Genomic DNA, 25,594 nt, shown 5'->3' with positions numbered 1-25,594 from the left:
AAAGAGTGATCTCTGGGCAAGTGGTATTCCAAGCTAACCCATTCTATGGAAAGGGGACCAAAAAATTCTCTCACAGTCCAAGTGGAGGCCACGTAGAGCTGGCAGAGATTTCACTACTACAACTATAAGATCTGGTATAAAAGCAGTGGAGCTGAGGATTGTGGGGATAAGGAGTTATCACAGGGAAAACCTTGGGACAGGCTTCAGAAAAGTGGGGAAAACTTGGGGCTCCATGGTACCGCAAGGTTGGGTTCGTGACAGCCACAGTTTAATTGACTTTGTTGTAACAGTCTCTTGAGGAACAGCTGTTAGCATCCTCACAGGAAATAAGATTAGGTAAAGTATTAAAAAATAGACTGCAAGCCAAAATTTTGCAGTGGAAAGTGTGATAGACAAAGTGGCCTACCACATATTTTCCAGTTATAATCTGTAGCCCAGTTCTTCTGTTTAGTGATGGTGAGTACCATACTTGTAAATACTCACACTGAACGAGTGACGGAAACATGATTATAATTCTTTTTTGTTTAGTTTTTATGTTGTACAGCCTCCAGGATCTGACTTTTCGTGTTCTTACAATATGTCTTCATTTTCCATGTATCCTGATAAAGATTAGGTGCATGTGATGGTTTAGTGTCCAAATGACACAGTGAGGGGCTGTGTCACTGGAGGATTCTGAGTGCACTAATACAGCTGTAGAATTTGGCCCTATGCTCTGAAAAGATCTATAGAATTCAGTTTTTTATTAGAATGTTTATTATTTATATATCTCAGTCTCTGGGAATATGAACATACATTTAAATGAACAATACTAAAGACTAAACAATATAGCCACAGAACTAAAATAGTCCCTAGTTTATCTAAACACTATTCACTGGCCTCCATCATTAAATCCCATATACATTTTAATAAATTTACTGCTTCTCACTCTTCACCCACTATTAATCAATACCACATTGACTAAAATGCCATAGTGCATGGATGCATCTCTGTATCTCACATAATATTGCATACTCTGCCAAACATGGGCTGTGGTATATAGGAAAAAAATAGATAATTCCAAAATAAGGGCCACCTAACTAAAATGTTCATTTTTACAAGTCAGCATAGAGATAGATGGTTTCTAATGTCAGAAGACTTTGATGTTATTGAGGCCATCGTTTTGAAACTTGATTGCCTAAAATTGGGCCCCTAAGTCCCAGTAGTACATGATAATGCCTAGATAGTGCAGTATATCGTGCAAAAGTAACAAGGACATGAACTGTTGTGGTTCAGCCTCTGTGCCACAGTAAGAATCATGATGGTGGGACAACTCAGCATGACAGAAAATACTCCATGTCCCTGTTGTCACCTGGGAATCCAAAATAAGTGAGGTAACAACTAATTACCAACCATTGCAGAAAGGTGTATGTTATTTGAAAGTCTGAAATAATCACAAGGTCCTTTCCCTTCATCGGAATGCTTTCCTTGCTTTCTATCCTCTCTTCCATCCAGTTGGTTTTAGTATTAGATATTAGTTTTATACAGGTTCCCATCACAGCTCATACATGACAAGGGATACCAGGGAATCCAGCTTGATGAAATGGAGATGTCAATTTACAACCTAAATTATTTCATTGTCACAGTCACTCTCTGTGACCTCAGACATGCATTAGTTGAGGATAATCAGTGCAATTTAACTTTGTCAGTAACCCAAAGAAGAAAGCTCTTAGGGGTGTCAGCACTGGACAATAGCATTGTTTACCATGTGTTAACTAATTTGATGCTAAATGCACTCAGGTGGTCTGTAGGGTTAACTACAACCAATGAACATCTTTTCAAACATGGTAGTCTTTGTCTGGAAGGAATGTTTAATATCATGCATATTAATGTGGTATATAACATGTCATTCCCTGGTGTGCAACCTGGGGGAGAAAAAGTATGACCAGTCATCTATAATGATCTGCTGGGACTTTCCGGCATGGATGAACAGTAAAAATCACAAAAAAGTCTTGCCATATACCACACCTCAGATCCTGCGAGGCTCCTGAAAGATATAACACATAATCCAATCCTATTAGGCTCTTTAAAGGAGAATGGCATTTCCTAGTTTCCTAGTTTATTAGTGGCTGGAAGGGGCCTTACAGATCATTGGGTCCCCAGCAAGATGTGTTCCATTCTCTGTCATAATAGTAGATGTTGCCATATTTTTCAGTGTGGTCTAAGCACAGGGATGAGTATCAAGGTCCTGAGGCTCTATATGAGCCTCTCCATGTGGTCCTGGCCAAGTCATTTCAACCTGTGTTTTTGACTTTGAAAGAGGGACAGTAATATTCAGTAAGGTCCTAGTTAGGGTTATTGGTGAAGTGAAATTAGCAACGTGTATACAGTGTTTTGAACATATGAATGCAACTAACATGCTGAAAATTGTTTCTACTGTTATTTTATATTTTGTAGTACTAATTCCTCTTTTTTTTCCCCCTTTTGTTCAAAAGCAGGGTTTCAGTGACAAAAATAACCATAACGTATTACTAGCTGTTTTTCAGTACTAGGTATTACCCTTATTCCCACCACATTTCCTCCAAATAGAAACAAAAGTCTTTTTTCCCCTAATTTTGTGTTTTATAATAAATTGTACAATTTTGAGACTGGTTTTTGTGAGATGAATAAAGGGCATACAAACTGCAAATTATTTCTCTTGCTACTCTGCAGCTAAAAACTGCTTGTTTCATATAATACTGGGGAGCAGAAAAACATTTGAAATTTTATCTCAGTTTCATTTGAAATTAACCTACAAAATTTGCAAGTTAAAACTTTATTCAACCAGAAGCTATTGCACTATTGGAACAATATATAGATTGGTTTTGTAATTCAGGTATTAACTGTTTCTGCGGAATCTTGCCATGGAATTCTGCTGAACAACTTGTACAGAAATATAATCAATTAATTTACTTAACAGGGTTGCCTCATAAAATAATAATCAGAATAGTGACTTGGAGCGCCACTTAAAAAAGCAACTGTTTAAATGGCTATCCTAATTAATCTGCGTGTTTTAATTTGAGTTCAGCCATTGTGTGATTATCAGGAATATTATTTTCATGAAATCAGTTGACACAAGTATGACCAAACCAGATCCTTCTGCTAACAAAGAGACAAGACCAGGTTTTCATTTATACTCATGACCTGGAAGTGCGAAGACCCCTTAAAATGTGTTTAATCCATTTTCAAGATCACTTTATGTTGCCAGTGCAGCATAAAGGGACCTTAGCATAAGCAAGGATTCAAGTCACATTTTTTTTGAAAGAGAAAAACATTAAAAAAACCAGAAGACAGGATCTGAGAGACAGTTTATGGAGCTTCACATGATAACATAAGCTCCCTTCCCCTGATGGAGCAACAGACCAAAAAAAGTGAAGCCCAATATGATACAATGTAAACATTATTTACGGTGATTTTAATGTGACATAGAGCAGAAAATGTATTCATACTAGGATATTTATGCCCTCAATTTAAAAACCTGTGGTTTGACTGTTTTAGATGATAGCAAATTTTCTGAGGCCATCACAGTACTGCTTACCTGGATTGAGCGAGGCGAGGTGAATCGTCGCTCTGCAAACCAATTCTATTCAATGGTGCAGTCAGCAAATAGTCACGTCCGCCGCCTCATGAATGAAAAAGCAGCCCATGAGCAAGAAATGGAACAAGCCAAGGAGAGCTTTAAAAATGCCTTAACAGGGATCCTCACACAATGTAAGTAACCCCTTTTCTGTCCAGTGTTGTAGTGATGGTGGTAGTGGTGGTAGTGTTTTTTGTTTATTTGGGGGTAAGTAGATACAATAATGTCACATCCTACCTTCATATCCTATTTCATACTCTATGGCAATTTGGAGGAACAAGGACCATTCCTAAGAGCTTATGTCTCAAGGTGAGCAAAGTTTCAGTAGTTTTTTTATTTATAGACTAAGACATACTATAGGTTCCATAACTCTTCAGGAAATTAACCAAATGCCTCCATGATCTGGAACAGAGATCACACTTTGTCTGGAGAGCAGTGATTTCTAATTTGTGACTGGTAGATATAAGGAATTCTAACCATCTTTTTGTAATTACAAAACACTTTTTGGGCAGTGGTTAAGTAAAAGTAAGTTATAGAAATGAACAAGTTTTAGGTAGTTATTAATAGTGCTCTGAGGCAACCCTCACAGTAAAAGAACATGCTGCACTACTGTTGGCAGCATGAGTGCTTGGCTGATATTCTGCCAGTGTTCATTTGGCAGATAAAGCGCCTTAAATATTTAGTGTTGGCAATTTTTTCTTAGCACAGAAGTATAATCAATGAAGTTACCTTAATGGGGTTTCCTCATAAAACAATAATCAGTATAATTGCCTAGGCTCTTCTTTTTTTATCTTCTCCAAATAATGTGCTTCATTTATGCAGGCTTTTAATATGTCTAACATCTTTACAAACCTGGTTTGATTCATTAAATCTCTCACCCAAACCATGGAAAAAGAGGCTAGTTTCTAATTAGCACATGCAAACCAAACAGTGAGCCATGTAATAGTCAAAAGGGTAGACCCTGCATAAACAGGCAAGGCAAAAAAATTAAGACATTTTACCAGAATGAGGTCAATCTGCATGTTTCACTTTAGTGTCCTTTTGTGCCTTTGATGTTTACATTAAAATAAACAGTAGACCTCTGTTTAAAATGTAACTTAGTAAACACTGTGGGTTATCTCCTAAAAGCTATGCTAAAAGACACAGGGAGTTGTTATCTGAGGACACATGTTCAATTGGTAAGTTTTCAAGGTCAATTAGTATTCATATTGGGATAGGAAATTCTTCTTTCACCTCTGTGACTGAAAATCAGTATGAGGAGGAATGTGAGTATCACAAATGGTCCTGCTGTTCAGTGCATACCAGGGTGTCAGTACTTATGTGTATAACAACCAAGTCTAATATTTAAAAATGACTTGTTTAGCTCTGTCAAAAAATCTCCTATTGTCAGCAATTAGAACCTCAGTTAAATACATTTAAATTAACCTAGTTCACACCAACTGTTGTGGAACATCTGTCACTTGGAAACTGAGAGCCCTGTAGTTTTGGGTCAGTCTTTCAGTCTTATTGTCTGGTTAGCTCTTATTAGGTATAGAGTTGTGATCTTCAAAACCCAGGGCTGGCCCTCAAACGTGAGACTTAGTTAGGGAAGACCGACAAACTCTTAATAATACCCTGGAGGGAGATCTCTTCCTGGCAGGTCTGTTTTTCAGGGGAAAGCCAGTGAAGAGACAGTCTGGGTAAAAGATGTCACAATCCCCATACTTACATAAATAAACACAAAGTTTATGTGCTTTCCATATGCCGCAAGGTGTTACTTTCTCAACATCACAGACACCCCCAATTATTAGCGTTAATGTGTCTTATGAACAGATAGACTGCATTTCACTTATATGCCATTTTTAATTATAAAAATGCCATTCTTATATATGTATGTATGCATATAAAGTGAAGTGCAGCCTATGTACTCTGTGTGTGTATATACAAAAACACATAAATATCCAATATATATATAAGTGAAATAACCTCAGGTATAAGCTATACCCTTTCCACAGAGAGAAGCATAAAGGAACAAATTGAAGATTACTTAAAAATATCAGCATAAGAGGGGAAAATGAGTAATGCAGTAGAGAAAGGAAAGCTGGCTAAAAGTGCACATGTTCAGAACACACACAGACTACATGTGGGTCTCAATATAAAATACTGTCCTATTAATGAGGTTTAGTGTGACCTGAACATTTCAGCTTATGGCTCAGCTACAAAAGGCCTACAGGTATTGAAGTCCCTGCTACAAATTCTACCTTCATGTACTTAGAAGATTACCAGAATTTGAGTCCGGTGCTTAGTACATGAACTAATTATCTGACTGCTTATGCCAGTGAAATCATCAAAATAAACTGTGTAATAGCTGTCACTCCACTAGTTTACTGCCTCTGCTTTATATACTACAGATGGTCATAGTTTTTCATGTGACTTTTTCAGTTATTAAAAGAATAAAGCAAGAGAGAAATGGCCATTTGCTTGCTTTTATTTTAGATTAGTAGTTTTTCCAGATGTAAAACACTTTTTGCAATACCAGGTTTTTCCTGGAGATTTGTGTTGGGAGGCACACTTGTGTCATTCCATCGGACTGATGCACCTGGCACTCCCTTCTAAATTTTCTACCCACTCCCTTTTATCGCCTCCTAAAACCATGCTTTCCTCCCTGAAGCCTATAAATCTAAAAACTTGTGTTTAATAAATGATAGCTAGAGAGATAATAAAAAATGGATTTTTTAACTACACAAAAATTGAGAATTTAACAAGCTGTGTTCACTCCAATGCTTCAGTGGTTTTGCTCCTTATAGCATAGACTTATTTTGTATGTGGTCTTATTTAGATTTTAAGCTATTTACAACAGCAAGACAGTCTCATGTAGTGTACAGGCTTAGCACAAAGGGGCCCTGATATCAGTTGTTGTCATGAAGTGCCTCCATAATACAAATAAAAACATTAGTCATTAAGTTTACTGTTCTCCGGGAGGTGGGGGGTTCTTTTTTACCTTGATATATTTTTAAAGGACCCTTATAATCTATTTAGCCATGTTGGAGTAGCATATTTATTCTGAATTTTATTGGGCAGTTTTTCACTCTTAAATTTTGAATAAGCCTCAACTGGGTCTCTGACTTGTTCCTTTGTTTTTTGCCCTCCCCATTTTCCATCTCAGATATAGATATTTTAAATACATTGCTGCCCTAAATGCCACTGAAGTAGCAGAGAACCTCTTGTAAGATGAAAGATTGCATGTATTTTCTCTGTATTTTTACTATTCCTCCTTCCTTGCTTGTATGCTGCTGTATAAAAGTGTCATCTATAGTCTCAACCTCTTGTGTTTCTGACGGCTTCTTCCTTTGTGTTTTCATCAACCTCAGGATCCTTTCTTTCTAGCATACTATGTTATCCTAGCATCACTGAAGTCAGTTGAGGTTTACTGCTGGATTCTTTGAGGCCTGGATATCACCTAAAGACTTTGCACTATTATTCTATGCTTTGTTCATTGTGGGTTACTAAATATGCACGATGTCTTCCAGTAAATGATAAGCCCGACCTATAAGTTTTCAATCCAAGGCCCCAAATTGCCCCTACTCATCTGGATCCTGCAAGTTGTTGACTCAGCTAGGAGTTCAGGGTTTTTGTAGCACCTGGTTGAATCAAGCCTTAAAGCATTTGAGTGTATGCTGAAGTCCCACTGAGGTCAATGCACATGCTTAAATGTTTTGTAGACCAGGGATGGAATTAAGGACATGTTGAATGCTGTACAGAACTAGACCATAACCTTCAATAAGGTTTCAGTGGTTATACCCACATTATGATGCCTGCACTCCTAAAAGTCAGTGTGTCTTATTCTTTATAAATAGAGGGCCAGACACTACATATATAACTTGTCTAAATGGGGATATACTTTTCTCTGTGGCTGTGGAGCACAGGAGTAGGAGCAATGGCCTCAAATTGCAGCAGAAGAAATCTAGACTAGAGATTAGGAAGAATTTCCTATGAGGGTGGTGAAACATTGAAACAGGCTAACCAAGGAGGCTTTGGAATTTCCATCCCTGGAAATTTTCAAGAGCAAGTTAGACAGACATTTGGCTGGGAAGTTTAGCAAGGGATGGTCCTGTCTTGAGCCGGGGCTGGACAAGTTGACTTCATGAAGTCTCTTCCAGCCCTACTTTTCTATAATCCTAAGTCTGAATCCTTTTAACTTGCATTGTAGAAGTTTTTGTAGGCCTTAGGCTGTATTAAGTTTAAAATAGGCCAGGTCAGCATAAGTGAGGCTCAGGGAAGTAGTATAAAAGGAAATGAGTGATGGAGGAAACCATAACCCCTGCTACATAGAGAGTAGGAAACCAGCATTGGAGGGCTACAGTTAGGTAGGCAGCTGGGCAAGGGTCAGCTACTGAGCAACATGCAAAAAGGGGAAGTCACAAGGGGTTAAAGTGCAGCAGGGGAGAAAACAGTGGCTACAGCTCAGGGTTTTAGCTACAACACGTGAGAATAAACCCAGTACTGGGCTATTTAGAAACTGCTGGCCAAGGAGAAAGCTCAAAAAGGTAGAGCCTAGCCTGCTAAAAGCCTGGCCTCTCAACCACAGAGCTCAGTCAGCCCTGACTCCTGCTGAGAACAGAACTCCTGCTGGCATGGGTTGCAAGGGAGGGGAGGGGGGGAACCCCGGCAATACAGATTGCTGAGGAAGCTGCAAAAGCCATCAGCTAAACAGCAAAAGTTTGCTGGGCCCCTGAGAGACACAGGACGGGGTTTATGAGTGAATTGTAGCTAGCAGAAGGCCAGAGAACCAGGTTGTGGCTACCAGGGTGGCAAGGAGACCACAGGGGCACCAGACGGGCACCCTGTATAAAGCAGCCTTGCCCGGGTCAGGGACATGAGGGCTTCTTGAATAGACTTTGAGCAGCCTTGTCAGGCCAGGGGTGCAGAGAACAGAGACAGGCTGAGGCCAAAAGAGTCAGAGCCTGAGCTGGAGAGGGCAACATTGGCAGGTGAAAAGTGCAGACAGCCTTCAGCCTAGTATTACCGAAGGCGAAGGCCTAAAGCCAAAATAGCTGGGCCAGAACAAGTGGTCCAGGGCTGGAGACCTGTAGCCATAATAACAGTGGGCTAAAGCCAAGAGGGATGGGGTCTCTACAGGAAGACAAAAACGTTTACAGAATAACATCTGTGAAACATGGGCATGGCTGTAGGAGAGTGGAGGCCACAATTTGAACCCTTTAAGACAATGAGACCAGAAGGGTCTGAGCCCCTCAAAAAGAGCCAGTGTCTGGAAGGATCAGACCCCCACAGGGAGGACCAGTGTTTAGAGGGGTCAGAGTTCCAGGCCAAGAGACTGAGGTCAGCAGGGGTTGGAGGCCAAAATCAGGCAGGCCAAATAGAGATTAAGGAGGAAAAGAGTATAGGAAGAGCACCCAGAGCTTACCAGCCTCTGAGGGCAGCCTCCTCTCTTTATTGTTACCATCAAGGCATGGCAGACGAGGCAGCATGGTGAAAACCTAAGAGGCTGGATGGGCAAGCAGGTCAGGATTAAGGTGATCACTAGTGGGGCATCACAGATGCCCTCAGGGCCCATCCTACTACATAAGACACAAGTGAGAAATTCTAGGAGAGGCTAGCTCAATCAGATCTTGGTTAGTGAAGCCCAGTATGTTCCAGCCTGACCACACTATGACCAACCACATTGCCTTTGTGGCTTTTGTTTCACTTTGATCAAATGTTTTGTTAAATTGATATATGCTAGGCCCTACAAGCTTATCTAGATATGTTGTGTTATTATTTGCTACCAGTATTTATATTTGGAGAATTTGAATAAAGTTTACTTTTGCATTTGCTCTGTTGGAGGACTCCTGTTGCTGAGCATGAGGGTGGTCAAAAGCAGCCTTCAGACCACTAGACTTCCTCCAGGGGTGAACACATTGGAGCATATTACCTTTGAAAGTTACTTCACTTACTGGGACACAGAGTCCAAACAAATTTTGATGTCTTTTCCAATCAGAGCTTCATGAGGGAGCTCTTATGAGATAAGGACACAAAAATAATTGTTCCTACTTGCAGTATCTTCAGAACTATTCTTAAAACTGACCCAAAAAATCATTATTTTCAGTTATTGAGGAGAGCAGTTAATTGAAGTCAAACCACAATATAGTCAACATGGTAAAGGAAGTGGCATCTACCAAGTCTTTATTTTTATTTCATGACTTGGTATATGGTCCATGATGTATTTTTCTTAATACAAGATGCTAGCATTGAAAGAGAAAGTACTGTACATTTGTATCTGCCCTACTGTATTATGTTGGCCTGATGTCAGATTCCTGTTTGCTGAGAAATGAAATGTAGGTATAGTGGTCTTGTTAAGTTCAAGTGATTTATCACATGGCATTGTGCCAAAGTCTGTTGTTACACTGGGCTGACAGTTCCTTTGTTGTAAATTAAACCACATTTCACATCTTAAAAGATTTTCTAAGTTTATTTTTAGACAGATTTCTTTGGCAATCCCTTGTAGGACATACTGAGCTCTGTTTTATTTGTGCACATTCTGTAGTTTCATAGTATAACAAGAAGAGTTTTTAAATTTCTAGAAGTATATGTTATTAATTATTAATATAAATGCTTAGAACAAGCATTGTGCATGTCGTCTTCTAAATTCTGAGCCATGTGAAAGTTTCAGTATCCCCATGACGTTCCTTCTTTAGCTTTTCCTCATTGTGGTTCTTGTTAAAAGAAAAGCAAGATTTAAAAAAACAGTGTTGGCACATAGAAAGTGAACTAGAAGATTCTCTATATGTAGGAGAGGGATTATAATTTATGGCTGTGGAATGTGTATAGGGTCCCTCACTCTTCCCTTTTCTCCCTTCATTTATATGAATTTAATCTATTTATTATAACCTGGAAAAGACATTATGCTTCTGTAACAGGCAGTGGCGTTACCTGATTCTGGTAACACCACTGCCTGTCTCAACCTCTTGTTGACTGATCAAAAAACTTTGACTAGTACAGTTGAAATCAGTGGGTCTGGGGAACATATGGAGGGGCAGATTTTTAGTATCTAGATTTTTGTGTGTGCATGTGTAAAATGGATGGGAACAATTTAAATGATCTGAGACACCCTGTAATGCTGTATTTACTAACATACCACACACAACTTTTTTTTCAAAAAAAAAACCAGCCCTCCAAAATTGGGGTGCATATCTTAAGCATGGAATCAGATTTTCTTTGCTAGAGTAAAAGCAAGAAGGTTCAGGATGGCTGCCAGCTTCTCTGTCCCTGTCAGCAAGCAGGAAGGCAGCAGTCCAGGGTTAGCCTTTTCACTCTTAATTTGGAAGACATTTTTGGCTGAGCACAATGGCTGTGAAAAAGTAAACATTGGCAGCATAGTGTCTTCATGAAAAACCTAGCTCTAGGCCATGACTCTGGAAAGATTTTTTTCTCTACATTCTGCCTTCCAAAAACAAACTATTTATTTGGGGGTATGTTGTCTACAAGAAAATATGATCCTAATCTCTACTTTATTAGAGCTAATTAATGAGGTCCACTTAGATCCATGCAGAGACAAGGGATTCATGCTCAATTCTCACCCTTCCCATGCACAATGTGGATGGACTAGTAGCTGTAAGGCAGCATCCTTCTTCCCAGAACCCTGCTAATAACTCTACAAAGCTGAACTTTATCCTGTGGTTGGGGATGCAAACTGGTAAGGCTCATGGCAGTAAGTGGGCAGATTTCTATTAGGTGTAGGACAGTCTAAGGGACGTACATCATTCCTCATTGGCACCTCAGAGATTGCCAAGAAATGTCATACAACTTGGTTTAATATGTCCTTTCCCAGATAGCCCTTTCTGAGGTGCAGATTTTCCTTTAAAGAGTGGTCTTAAGGGCTGCTGTAGTCTGCTGGTTTCTACTGAAGCTTTGCTTCCAGGAAACCAATAGACACTAGGGGGTGCAGGACTTCTATGCAGAGGTCATTGTTTTCTTAGGTGGCGTTTAACAGGTTACCTTTAAACAATTCTAAAGGCACTTAAAAGAGAAGCATTCATGCATTAAAAGGTGTTAACTCATTTCAAGTAGCCTCTAAGCATTTTAAAGTTACACCACTTGGAATGAGGGTTATCTTTGATCTGTTCTACACAGGTTGAGGTAAAATGTTAACAGTTTGCTCTGCAAAAATAAAGCACTCAATTTGCAGTCCTCCAGCATCCCAGGAAGCACCACTCCCAGCCTTCCAACCATCCCCATCTCCCCTCCTCCCCCCCCTTTCTCCATGAGCGAACTTTCAACCCTCCTGAACACTACCGCCTGGGGGGTTTAGTACTGGCCCAGTCCAACAGTATGTTCTGTGCCATGCAGTGAGCATGCTGGTCCTCAGCTCTGCCCTGGTGTGAGTAATGAGGTCTGTGCTGAGCTGTCAGCATTCTGGTTCTCAGTTCTGAGTCCTGGTGCGAGTGCTGTGGTCTGCACCATGCAGCAAGTGTGCTGATTCTCAACTCTGCCCTGGTGTGAATACTGTGGAGCATGGAACTGGCAGCCAGATTGTTACATACCCATGGTGCTAAAGGATCACTGAAGCATAATCAACTCAGAGTGAACATAGAATACACCTCACACCATTCAACTTAACTAAAACCTAACTCATTTAACACATTAAATGTATTAATATTTTCTACATAAAGAGAGAGAAAAACAGTTAAGTGGTCTCACCCAATCCCAGATGTTACTCCACTTCACAGAAAAGATTCCTGGAAGTAGAGAGTGGTCGTCTGTATGTAATGGCTGTTTTTCAGTGCAGATGTTGTTGGAGAATTACACACAGCCAACTCCCTTGTTGCACCCCTTTTATGATTTTTCTTTAACTTTAGTCCTCTGATGACTCTTTATTTCTGGGTATCATTGTTTGATTTCCCTGTGATGATCATAGTGTTCATGTTTTTATCCTGTCAGCATATTCTTTTGTTCCAACAAGCCCACCACGTGCACACATCTTAATTTCCTCTTTTACTGGTGTCTTAATTTAGGCATGCCCCAGACTCCTAATTCGGTTTGTCCACCAACTCTGGAAATTCTAAGGGCTCTGCAGTTGGGCACTGTCCCATCACCTTTCATTAACATATTCAATCATTTCTTTCTTCTATTTTAGTCAGTTAGTGCCAAGGTCAGTTAATTTGTGCTAGTAGCAAGGCTTACATTATACCCGCCTATGTTGATAACACTGGACCATAAGCTCCCTATGAGAGTGAGCTCAAGGCTAGCTGATAGTGCAGATACAAAATGCAAAAGAACAGTTCAAATAATAATGACGCTATACAAAAAGTTAAGGAATGGTTAAATAAGGCTGAATATAAAAGACAAGTTCAAATAATAGTATAATTCACCACTCAAGCAGGTGAAACTAAAGCTAAATGTGACAAGCTACCCTAATGAGGTGGCATGGGAGAAATTCAATTAACCACTTGTAACCTCCACAGTGGGTGAATTGACATGTACCACTGCCTGGAACAGGAGCATGACATGGGCAACCCCATGCCAAAATGGGTTCAGAGGAGCTGAAAGTGGCTCTGCAAGGCTCCTTGGAGCAGGCCCCCTCTCCCAGCCCTGTAGGCCTGGACAGTCCCCGCCCCCCACCCATCTCAGTCAGCACAAACCCTGCTGCCCGTAAGCCAGCTCTCCCTTCCCTTGGCCCAATCCTAGTTCTTTGAGTCATATGCAAGATTTTGATCCTTTAATTTTTTAATTCTTTCTCACTCCTTTCTCTTTACTAGTACCCCCACCTCCCTTCACCTCAAACAGCTTTTCAAGATTTCTCTCCTCCCACCCATAGCTCCAGCTGTTCTCCTGCTATTGCCAAGAAAAGAAGCCACAGACCCCATGCTTGGTTTCTCCACCTCCAAGTTATATGCTACTCTCCCTCTCCTCTTCCACCCCAGAGGAGGGATGGAGACCTGGCTTCAGTCCATGCCCATGCTCACCAGGTCCTCTAGTGTCAAGTCACAGTTGTGTAGGTTTGAGATGACATTATTAACCTGTGACTGCTGTGACACTGCTAACTCATCTAACATTCCACAGTTTGATGGTAACCTGTAACAGCACCCTTATTGATCCTTTGAGATTCCTGGAACCTTGGAAATAGGTAACTGTAGCTTATTCTTTCCAGGAGTAAATATATCTATTTACTAACTGACAAAACAGTTTGGGAACAGCTCCATAGATGGCTCCAGGAAGAATTTCCATTTACTTAGCCCCTTTCACATGTTTCTCACGGGGTAGTAGACTTCTCTGGCAATCCCCTTCCCCATGGATTGGCTTTATCCCAAAGGAAATTTAATGATTGTGAATCAAGAATGAAGTAATAAATTTGCAGTGGTAGGGTAGTCTGATTGAGTTGAAGCAACTAGTCATTTGCCCCTGTTTTCTGCAAACCAAGACTTCTGGCGACTTGTGGTAAATGCATTATGTTGCACTGCCAGTAAGATGTAAGTCTGCACTGTATATGTGTACCATGACATAAATTTATGTTACGGTTTGTCTAATTGATTAACCAACTCCAGTATATTTTACGTTAGGTTCCATACTTTGCATTATCTACACGCTTCCCAAGGGTGATATTTCTAACTTTTATGGTTGCCTTCCCTGTTCAGCTGATGACAATCGCATCTGTCTCTTCCTGTACAGTAACGTATATTGGGTAAAGAGAGAGGGCTCAAGCTTCAAGATGTAAATGTGTAGAAGGCAAATCAGTTTCTTCATTAAATACTAAACACCACTTTTTTAGTCTCAATTAATTATAAAATTCTGCATCTTTCATTTTCTCTGCCACTTCACTCAAATACTGTGTCAATTTTGCATGTTAGAGGTCAGGGTGTAATTTTTTGACTTGGACTCAATGCTGGAATCTATTCAGTTATGTCACCAAATACATTTCATGACTCTTGCCAGAAATACACGCTTTTCTATCCAGAGCTGACCTGGAGACACTAATCTATTCATTTATAAAAGCTAGCCTTGACTACCTTATTTCTTTGTTTCCTGGGCTTCCTGCCAAATTGATTGGCAGACTTTAGCTTATTCAGAACTCAAGAGCCAAGCTTTTGAACAGGAGCAAGCTAATGGTATATCCCTCTTGCCTTCAAGTTCTTATTCCAAAATCATGTGGTCCATTGATTGTAAAATTTTCTTTTATAGTTTTGTGGGTGGGCTCCTTTGATAGTGTCACCTGTAACACTTTTTTCAAACCTTTCTAAGCTATGTAACAATTGTATCAGTATTAAGTGATACCAGTAGAAGCTGTTATGATGTTATGTCTGTATAAGCCTATAACAGCATCTCTCAACATTTTTCACCCCATGGCACACTTAGATGGTCTCCCCTACCCCATGCCACACCGGCCGAGTGTGGGGGAGGAGACGGGGTAGCGAGTGGCTGAACGTTGCAGACAAAGGTGGGGGTGGTGAGTGGCCAAACGCTGTGGAGAGGTGGGGATTGGGTGGCGAGCAGCTGAACTCCACAGACATGGGGGGTAGCGTGTGGTGGGAAGCAGGTGGCATGGCATTTTAATCACTGGCTGGGGTCATGCCTCCCATCTGTCTGGCTGCCCACAGCAGGCGGGAGGCATGGCTCCAGCCAAAATGCTGTGGCACACCTGAAAGTGCCTGATGGCACACCAGTGTCCAGCGGGACACTGGTTGGGAACGCTGGTCTATAATGATACAAATGTAGTGAAACCTGTGCAACCTTACTTTGGTTTCATTTAGGATAAAAGTTAGAGTTATTTAGTTCATTTTTATCACTAGAGCAGTGAATCTGGGGTGCCAGGAGAGCCTTTTAAGGGTTTCACAGGGTACTGTGCAATATTAGGTGTGGAAACGCCTACACATGAGTGATTTCAAAATGGAATTCATAATGTCAAAGATATTCGGACCTGCTGTCATCTTTCTAAGTTCTCTGCATGTGGCTTGCAGGGGTGGGGTGGGGTGGGATGTGGCCCTGGGCAGTGAAAAGTTGGAGAGCCCTGCACTAAAGGATCATGCAGACTTAATGCGTATATTGTAACAGTGAGTGTGCGCTCCCAAGCAGCATCTCACCCTCCCCTTTTAAAGCAGTTAAAATGCTTGATAGTCCATACCTTAAATTGCTACTTATTAATCCCACCCACAATCCTTTGGTGTTTGGATCTTTAATTCTGTGTTCCTAATTTGTAGATATCCAGGTATTATTGTTATGAATTCTGAATTTTTCTTGTAGTAAAGACTTGTCTTTCTGGTTTAGTCCACACTGGATTCTGTTCTATTATGGTCTGGTGTTTTGTTCTGTTTTGTTCATCGTTCCTTTTTGTTGTAAAGGCATTATGAGGCATTCAGTTGGCTATGCACATTTTTATTGGAGAAAAAGAATAAGAAGCCTTCATGTATGCATAACAATTGATGAAATATTAAGCAAAGCAAAATTGAAGTAGCTTGTTCTTGTCACAAGAATCTCAAGATGTCTTAACTTAGTTATATAGTTGAAATAATTTATTAAAAAGAACACAGCAGAAAGGAAATGTTTTCCTATTGCCTACCAAGCTACAAAACTATATATCTTTCATTCTCCCCATCTCTTTTCTTTTCAGTCCCTATGCTTTCCATTCTTCTGCATTGTCTTCTCCTCTGCTGGTATCCCTGATCAACCCCTGATCCACCTTTTTGTTTGCCTAGCCCCTCAAATTTACTGCTTGATGTTTTTAAAATTTACATTTAAGACAACCTGGTGCTGCTTTATTTTATGGCCACAGTCTTGAGGAATAGTGCTGTAAGCATCCATTTAATAGGTTTAATACAAGCTTCCACCTATAATAAAGTAGGTTACAGTAACACTGCGGTTGTTAAGCATTAGCTGACACTTACACATCCAATATTGCAGGCTTATGAATCAGCAGAAAAACAATAGGCTACTAATGATCCTTTGCCTGAAACAGGTCAGTTGATTATCAGCCCTAGTGTAAGTTTCTAGGAAAACTTCAAACAAACTGAATTGTATTGATGGGGAAAAAAACATTTGGAATGGAGGGTGCACCCTTTCAGGGGGTTTTTTTAAATAAAATTTGGCTGATCCCTATGTTCTCTATGAGCAAACAACAACTTTGCATATGGCTAATGAAAATTTTATAGAACATTGTATTTAGCAACAGATGCTTGTCAATGAATATTTAATGACACTTAATAATAATACTTAGCTCTTGTATTCTACAGTACTGCTCACCCATAAAGCTCAAGGCACTTTTACAAAGATGCATATCAATCATTAACTGTTTCTGAGAGTTCGGGTTCTTGTCATGCGTTGTGTGGTAGGTGAGACAGAGTCGGTAGCTAGGCAAAGAACAGTGTAGATTTCCCTAGAATATGTAGGCATCAAACCAATATCAGAAGTGTTCTGGTGTTAGGCCAAGTCTCTGCATTCCCTGAAGGAAAAATGAATCAAGTGAAACTGGAACTCAGAGGAGATGACCCTCAACAGGTGTAAACATAGTTTCATAGTTGGTAGGGTCAGAAGGGACCTAAGCAGATCATCAAGTCCAACCCCCTGCTATGGGCAGGAAAGGATGCTGGGGTCAAATGACCCCAGCTAGGTGTCTATCTAGCCTCCTTTTGAAGACCCCCAGGGTAGGGGCGAGCACCACTTCCCTTGGAAGTTGGTTCCAGCTCCTAGCCGCCCTGACTGTGAAGTAGTGCCTCCTGATGTCTAGCCTGAATCTACTCTTAGTCAACTTATGGCTGTTGTTCTTTGTTGCTCCCAGTAGTGGTGGGGGGAACAGGGACTCTCCCATTACCTGCTGGTCCCCCTTGGCAAGTTTATAGGTGGCCACCAGATCCCCTGTCAGTCTTCTCTTGTGGAGGCTGAAAAGGTTCAGGTCCCTTAGCCTCCGCTCGTAGGGCCTGCCTTGCTGCCTCCTGATCATGCAAGTGGCCCTCCTCTGGACCCTCTCGATGCTGTCCACATCCTTCCTGAAGTGCGGCACCCAGAACTGGACACAGTACTCCAACTGCAGCCTGACCAGTGTCGCATAGAGGAGGAGGATCACCTCCTTGGACCTGCTTGTGATGCATCTATGGATTCATGACAAGGTGCGGTTAGCCTTCCTGACTGCAACCCCACATTGGCGGCCCATGTTCATCTTGGAATCAATAGTGACTCCAAGATCCTTTTCTGCCTCTGTGCCTACAAGAAGAGAGTTCCCTAGCCTGTAGGTATACTGCTGGTTCTTCCTCCCTAGGTGCAACACCTTGCATTTGTCCATATTGAAAACCATCCTGTTCTCATCCACCCACTTCTGTAACCTGTCCAGATCTAGTTGTAGCTTGTCCCTCTCTTCTAGCGTGCCCACTTCTCCCCACATCTTAGTGTCATCCGTGAATTTGAACAAGGTGCTTTTCACCCCCTCGTCCAATTTGCTGATGAAGATGTTGAACAGTGCGGGCTGGAGGACCAAGTCCTGGGGACCCCATTGCCCACATCCCTCCAGGTCAAAAAAGATCCATCCATCACCACTCTCTGGGTGCAGCCCTCCAGCCAATTTGTGACCCATCTGACTGTGTAGGCATTGACACCACAGTCGCCTAATTTTTTAATGAGGATGGGGTGAGAGACAGTGTCAAAGGTCTTCCTAAAGTCCAGAAAGACTACATCCACCGTGACACCTGCGTCTAAGGCTTTTGTGACCTGGCCATAGAAGGCAACCAGGTTGGTCTGACAAGACCTGCCTCTAATAAACCCATGTTGATTGCCCCTAACCATAATCTCCCCTGCTGGTCCCTCGCAGATGTGCTCCTGGATAATTTTCTCAAAGAGCTTCCCCAGGACTGAGGTAAGACTAATGGGCCTATAGTTTCCTGGGTCCTCTTTCCTCCCTTTTTTGAAAATGGGAACCACATTGGCCCTTTTCCAATCCTCTGGTACCTCGCCAGAGTACCACAAGTGCTCTTAAAGCTGTGCCAGGGGTCCTGCAATGACCTCTGCCAATTCCCTCAGCACTCTGGGGTGGAGATCATCAGGACCTGCTGATTTGAACATGTCTAGTCCCTCCAATTACCCTGACTAGGTCCTCACTTGCCCTGGGCCTGGGTGCACCTCCCCTGGGGCCATCCAGAATCCCAGTGTGGGGGATGTCCCTGTCCCTGCTCAGAAAAATGGAAGCAAAGAATCTGTTAAAGAGATTAGCTTTGTCCTCTGGTGCTACCACCATATTACCAAGCATGTCCTGCAGAGGCTCCACATTACTTGGTACCTTCTTTTTACCCCCTATGTATTTAAAAAAGGACTTCTTGTTATCTTTGATTTGGGTCGCTAGTCCCAGTTCCGTGTCTGCCTTAGCCTGCCTAACAGCCCCTCTGCAATCTCAAGCAATGGAGGTATAATTCAGAACTCTATTCAGCTGCCTTTTAACTTTAGTTTTGTGGGTGGATTTTTTCCCCATTATCATCTGCCCTGCTTCTAAAGATTGAGGTAATTAGCTGGGTTAGTCTGAAGTCAGGCAGAAACCATGGTACAGTTCCACCTTATAGACTAATGAATTCAGAGATTCAGAAGCTTTCAGAAGCAACAGCTTACTTTGTCAGGTGCTATGAAAGGACTTCCTGCTCCCTGAGCATCTGTTCATGGCATCTGATTTGAGTGAGATGTTGCTTATGAGAGGTTATATATCTCTGAATTTATTAGCCTACAAGGTTTAACTCTACCCCGCTTTCTGCTTTTAAAGAGCCTTCTAAGCTAAATTGCTGCATATTCCATCATTCCACCTATAATTCTTTGGTGTGTAGTCAAAGGAGCTGTATGCAAACTGTGCAGTTTACATATGGTGAAGATCACTCCTCCTGAGTTTATCAGCTTTGGTATAGAAGAATCCTACTAAGGAAAATATGGATTCAAGGTCCTTACTCAGGGAAATGAGTCAATAGAGTATCTGCCAAAGTGAGGACTACTGAACTGGGTTTCATATGATTTTTTTTTTTCCTAAATGAAAAAAGTAAAACAAGAGCTAATTGAGAAATATGTTAGGAAATTCAAAAGACATATATGTTAGCTTGACATATCTGTAGATGTGTCCCTCCATGTATGTGCCGAGTAACATTGATTGGAATAGACATGTAACATTTTCTCCTGTATCTGGAGGGGTAGTTTGGATAATATTTCTTCTAACTGCATAACTTTTTGTCATCTTACACACTTAACATTTTAGATTTTCTTTTTTGGAACACCTGAGAAATTGATCACTGAAGAAGGTCTTCTCAGCACACTTCACTTCTCAGCACACTATGAAAGATGTGGAGAAGAACTTAATGACCTCTTCTTGTCTTCTGCTTTCACTGAAGCGAGTTTCTAAAATTATCAAATAAAGTCTTCTGATAAATATTAGCACCGGCAGAAAAAACTCTTAATTAAATACTTGAAAGTTCAAAGGTTTCTACAAAATTCAGATGATCTTATTAATTAATTTCTAGTGGAGGATGGTAAACCAGCAGTTCTTCATATCTCTGTGAACCTTTTATACTTCAGTTTCCATTTGCTAATTAAACAGAGATTGTTAATTAGGCAAGATAGTCCATGCACCTGCATCACTAATGCAACATAATAATTCAATTCTATCAGTAATTTATATACATCTGAAATGAGAAGTACTTACGTATTTTCATTATTTTTTTCAAATTCATTTAATATACATACACTATAACTCTGTCTTTTATCAATACACCCCAGGAGCCAAGCAGTTGTTAACACAGTGAAATTATTGCATCTCCTGCCAGAGTGTGAACTAAATAGGAATGGGACAAGTGATTGTTGCAGTAGTTTTGAGGCAGCCTATTTAATTTAAGCAGAGTTGAAAATATCATTTAAAATATATTTAATGTTAGAGTTTTAGCAATTAATTAACAAGTCCTGATGGTTGCAAAGGAAAGTTTCCATATGTGACTCAAATTAATGCTGTCTTCCTGGGACTGAAAGAAGCCTGCAATAGTAATGCAAAAAGAAAAATATACCCCCATTTGTGTCTTTGATGTTAACTCCTCAGTCAAAAGATGAAATATCACCCTTTCTACCCATTTCACTGCTGATCATTTAAACAGAAGCATCCATGTCTCTATCTGGTAGTTCAAGAGAGGGTCATTTGGCCCATTTGAAGGGAGATAGATCATTCCGTTCTTTCTCAGAAGGTGCATCTACACATTGTTCTACAACAACGTTGTTAACTGCACCATGTTTAACTATTTCCTTTTAGACGTAGTAAAGCATGGCACAGTAACTGCCTGTACTGCACCATATGCGTGGTGCATAGTTATTTTTAGCAGCTACTTTGCCGTAGTGGCACGCTATAACAGGAGAGTGCACCACTACAGCAAAGTAGCTGTTGATCATGTGTAGACACCTATGGATGCTACATCGCCATAGCGCATTGCTATGGCAATGAAACATCACATGTAAACACCCACAAAGTGTAGCAGGATTAGACAGCCAAAGATCAGTAACTTTAGGAAACAGATAGTGGTAGCTTAGCTAGAGAATTCAACAGAATAAATAGCAAAGAACCATAAAACAGAAATGGAACTCATTCCAGTTGAACAGACGGACCAACACAACAGCTCAGTTGGAAGAACAGCCCTTTCTCTTGTGGAAAATTGGGCTTGTGAGCAATCTAGTTTGCTCTAAACCCTAGTGTCAAGATTTGGGAGCATCACACATTTGCTGAAGCATTTTACATGGGTTAGTGCTGTATTAGCAATACATTGCATATGGATGAAGCTAAGAGAAAGAGAGGAATGGGATTAGATGTAGATAAAAATGGAGATGTAAGATAAAGTAGTTGTTAGGCAAGGAGCAAATTTGGTTAAATGTATTAAATTTGGGGTTGGGACTAAATATCAGCAGGGATCCTGGTTTTCTCTGATAAAAAAAATCCCCCAATTTTCAGATTAAAAAAGGTAACCCCAAATCCACATTTTTCCATGATCAAAATGAAAACCCATTTATATATATCTATTAGTGGCATTTCATTTTAATCATGGAAAAATGTGGATGTAGGGTTACTTTTTTAAATCCAGAATTGGGGATTTTTTATCAGAGAAAACCAGGATCCCTAAATATCAGATTCTAGCTTAAAGGAGGCTCTTTGAGATGATTCCATTAGAGAAGTATGAGGGAAGCCTCAGACTCAAATACTGACCCAACCTACTCTACCTCTAGTTCATCTCCCTCCAGTCACTAAACACAAAAAACCACACATACCCACATACACAAAGGTATACACAATTATAATTAATATGATTGAGAGGCAAATGCATGTTCAATCTTAAGTATATATTTATAAATTGTATAGACTAAAGTTATGGAGACAGACTTGAAGGGAGACATCTCCAACATTGCTAAAATGTAAGTACAAAAGACACGTCATTGGATGGATATTGATGATGTTGTTTCAGTAATGACATCATCCATAGACTCCTAGTGTCTTTGCTTTGCTTCTCTATAGTGATCACAACATAAATTGCTTGTCTTGTTTGACTTCCTTGTTCACCAAAGTTGAGCAGATTGTGGCCGTTTTCAACGCTTCTACCAGACAAAAAGCTTGGGACCATTTCTCGAAAGCTCAGCGAAAGAACATAGACATTTGGCGAAAGCATTCTGAGGTTGGTGGTTTTATTATTACTTTTTATCCATCGTCTCACAGCTGGATTGACACAGAACAAATGTGACTGTAGCTGGACATACTGCATTCCACAATATTTATGACCAGTTTTAGCAGTTAATCAACTAACCATTATACAGTCTCATTTACAGTATGAATTGCTCCCATTGCTCCCATTACAATAAAATTTGTTAAATAACACTAAAATGGAGAGCAATGTGTTGCTGTTTTTCATACAAGAAATGGGAACTCATTGGAGGAATATGTTGATTACTCTAACATAATGAACTGAAGTGGTGAAATTAGTCGAGATATTTTAAAATATCTATAGAATTACATTTTTATATGAAAAAATAGCTTTTTAAGAATACAGCAAGATCTGGTGGAAAAAAGCAAGGTATAATGCAGATTATTTTTTCTAGTTGCATTATTATATGGCCATAATAAGATAAGTTTGCTAGAGAATAAAATAAAATTTTCTTTAAAAATATTGTTAAGGTTTATTCAGTCCAGAACTGGGATGTAGTCATTCCCATCTCTTCAATGTCCTTATTTTAAAAAGTAAATACTCACATTAACTCAAAGTTCATGGTTTGCAAACACAATAAATGTAACAATAGTTGACATTGCAGTAGCTATATGAAATCATGCCTATGCATCTGTCATATGCATGAGTATAAGAAATGAAGGAAAAGAGGTCTGAGATTCCACTTTCCTTTGGTAGCAAAGGAAGTAGTAACCCCACTTTACATTTTTGGTCATCCAGCTTTCGTTTTTAATTCAGTAGATACGCTATGAGCCTGTATTTTAAAAAGTAAGTACCACTGTCTTTGTTTTCTTTCTTACTTTATATGAGTAATTTATATCAAGTTGCTTATCTCCATGTAGTACAGTATGTTAATTGTTAACATTGCAGTCCTCTTAATGATTTTCCCCGTCTCAAAACAAAAACTTTAGAAGGTAAGATGCACTTATTTAATTATTTTGTAGTACACTTGTAAAATAAGTGTTGTACACTTAATTTGAGAAACACTAAAGTGCCTTGATATAAATCATGTGGGTAACATTTTAAGTGCCCATTAACTAATGCTAAATTATAGTTGAATACCAATGGCACTAGATGTAACATCCACATGAATACCAAATGAATTCTTTATTATCATTGCTATTATGGTGAATACCAAATGATTTCACAATAATGGGACACTTAAAATAAAATGTTAGCATAATTTATTGGTAAGAGCTATATTTTGCATTTTGTTCACTAATACTTCAAATGAGTAGCAAATAAAGTCTTTAACTGAAAGTTCGAGACATTGGGGCTGTTACCTATCTATTTTTTAGAAAGGTGTGAAAACAACATTTTCTGTTAGTTTACATTCTCCGTATTAAAAGTGTCCCTTCATAAATCAGCTTTTCATGAAGGGATGTATCATAGCATTCATTTGCTAGCTTCTAAATCTTTAATAGAATGAATTGCATAAAAGCAGGACTTTCTATAAATGTTAATTCACTAAACATCTTTGCTTCTTTAAACATTATTGCATTTTGTTTTCCTTTCTAAAGAAAGGAAACAATAAAAATAATTTAGAAGGATATGAAGCCTCTGGTTGAACCAATTTATTTAGAAAGCTCTTATGTCACAGGTGTAAAATGCTATGCAAATGTCAACAAATGGCTCTGTTGAATTTAAATCATATTGTTTGACTAGTCCATGCTTTGCTAATTTGCTTAAATTTACCTTGACACCTTCCCTTTGCCCATCTTCTCACTATGTAAGCTTTGCAAGCAAGCCAAATGAAAGGCCTTACTGAGGTTCCCCATGAGAGATTATTGGTTTGGCTGTTAAAGATAATGTGGAAATTGATGCTGCAGGGATATTCATGACCGAAAATAAGTTACCCATGCGGCTGCCTAAGTAGATACAGAATACTCCCCAGTGAATGATGCTTGTGGGTCCTTTATAGTATGGAACTGCAAAGTGGTTAATAATTTTCTGCTTTAAATGGCTTTTAATCCATTAAATACAGGTTTGCTATTTACCGTTTTAGTATTTTTTCTGAATTATTCCAATGCAAAACACCCATTAATTAGCCTCCTTGCCTCTGCAGTGATTAATGGCTATATATACTTTTATTATAGTATTCCAGATTTACTGATGAATTCAGGGTGCAGCCTCAGGGAAACATCCTCCTTTTATTTTCATTTCCACTCTGACAGTTTATTGTTAATTGCATGGATAAATAGTGGGAACCTTCAACACCATTTCTTCCTTCCACGTGGCTACTTCTTGTTTCAAAGATTTCAAACCACCTCTTTGGGAATTAGGCTCTTTGTCGATAGAAAAATTAGCTGTCTGCAAACTGAAAAGCGCTACACTAATCACTGTGCAACATCCCCGTGTACACCTGACAGTATTATTAGGACAAAATAGAATTCTCTCAGTCTTTCTGTGCTACCATTAAAAAGCCAGCTATTATTCCAGCTCTGTCCTTTTTGTCTGCGAACAAAGACTGTCTAGGTTTCTGCTTGCTTATCGTTTACTTAGTTACACAGATACAGGCTTTCTGCCTTTCTTCTGCCCTTGTAATGACTTCTCTAAGAATGGGCCATTAGCTCTTGACATGTATTTCATATCAAGATGCAGAAGATACCAATAAGGTGTTTAGAATTTGAGAAAATTGGGTTTATGATATACAGACAGGGAAACCAAATGGCATATAGGAGCAGGGTTCTGTGTTTTACCCAACCTGATAACACCTTTATATACTCTTTGATCTATAAGTGATCTATGAAATACTGCATGTATGGCATTATGACTGCTACCGGGCAGGACTAATAATCATTAAACAAAGGGAATTCATCTTCTCTTTTCCCCCATCCTCCCCCTGCACATGTTCTTTAAATATTTTACCCTGAAGAATTCCCCTCTTCTAACTCTAACACATGCAGTGGTTCAGTACTGAAGTTGTTCATTAATACTGTTTTTAAATCAGTGTACTCCTAAAATAGTTAAGTAATAGAGAGATCAGCTCATGGAAGTCAATACTGATAAGGGGCCATCTTGGGTTTTAGGAGCTTCGGAATGCTCACAGTGAACAGCTCATGGGAATCCGCCGGGAAGAGGAGATGGAAATGTCTGATGATGACAGTGGTGACAATCCCAGTAAAAAGCTGCGAGTAGATGAATCAGGTAAGGCGGAGAGCCCCTGCAGTGTCCTGTAATATGTCACCCTTATCTTTTAAAATCTTACATTATTGGTAGAAATAGGTAATGGTTATATAGCATGGGATATCTGCTGCATTTGAATCATCCATGTATGTATTTTCTTTGAATTACTTTTACTTGTGTCTAGATAGCTGTCATCATCCAAAAA

At 39.8% G+C, this 25,594-nt stretch overlaps 1 protein-coding gene across 37 annotated transcripts in view; it reads left to right on the top strand.

The window, feature by feature from the left end:
- ENOX1 (ecto-NOX disulfide-thiol exchanger 1) overlaps window positions 1–25,594 on the top strand; it is a 542,128-nt gene that overhangs the window by 414,334 nt on the left and 102,200 nt on the right. For 36 of the 37 annotated variants that reach the window (XR_003092514.1, XR_003092515.1, XR_003092516.1 and 33 more), the window contains 3 exons: window positions 3,514–3,726; window positions 22,112–22,218; window positions 25,293–25,410. Coding sequence is in view for 34 of the 37 variants with exons in the window: in XM_025196209.1 (XP_025051994.1) it covers window positions 3,514–3,726; window positions 22,112–22,218; window positions 25,293–25,410 (438 nt within the window). In the remaining 3 variants the exon portion in view is untranslated. The remainder of the gene's footprint in view (window positions 1–3,513; window positions 3,727–22,111; window positions 22,219–25,292; window positions 25,411–25,594) is intronic. The other variant, XM_025196210.1, reaches the window with a different exon arrangement.

The sequence above is a fragment of the Alligator sinensis genome, unplaced genomic scaffold (genome assembly GCF_000455745.1).
Source record: "Alligator sinensis unplaced genomic scaffold, ASM45574v1 scaffold59_1, whole genome shotgun sequence".
NCBI lineage: Eukaryota > Metazoa > Chordata > Crocodylia > Alligatoridae > Alligator > Alligator sinensis.
The sequence above is the reverse complement of the archived record's forward strand: the minus strand, read 5'-3'. Positions and strand labels throughout refer to the sequence as shown.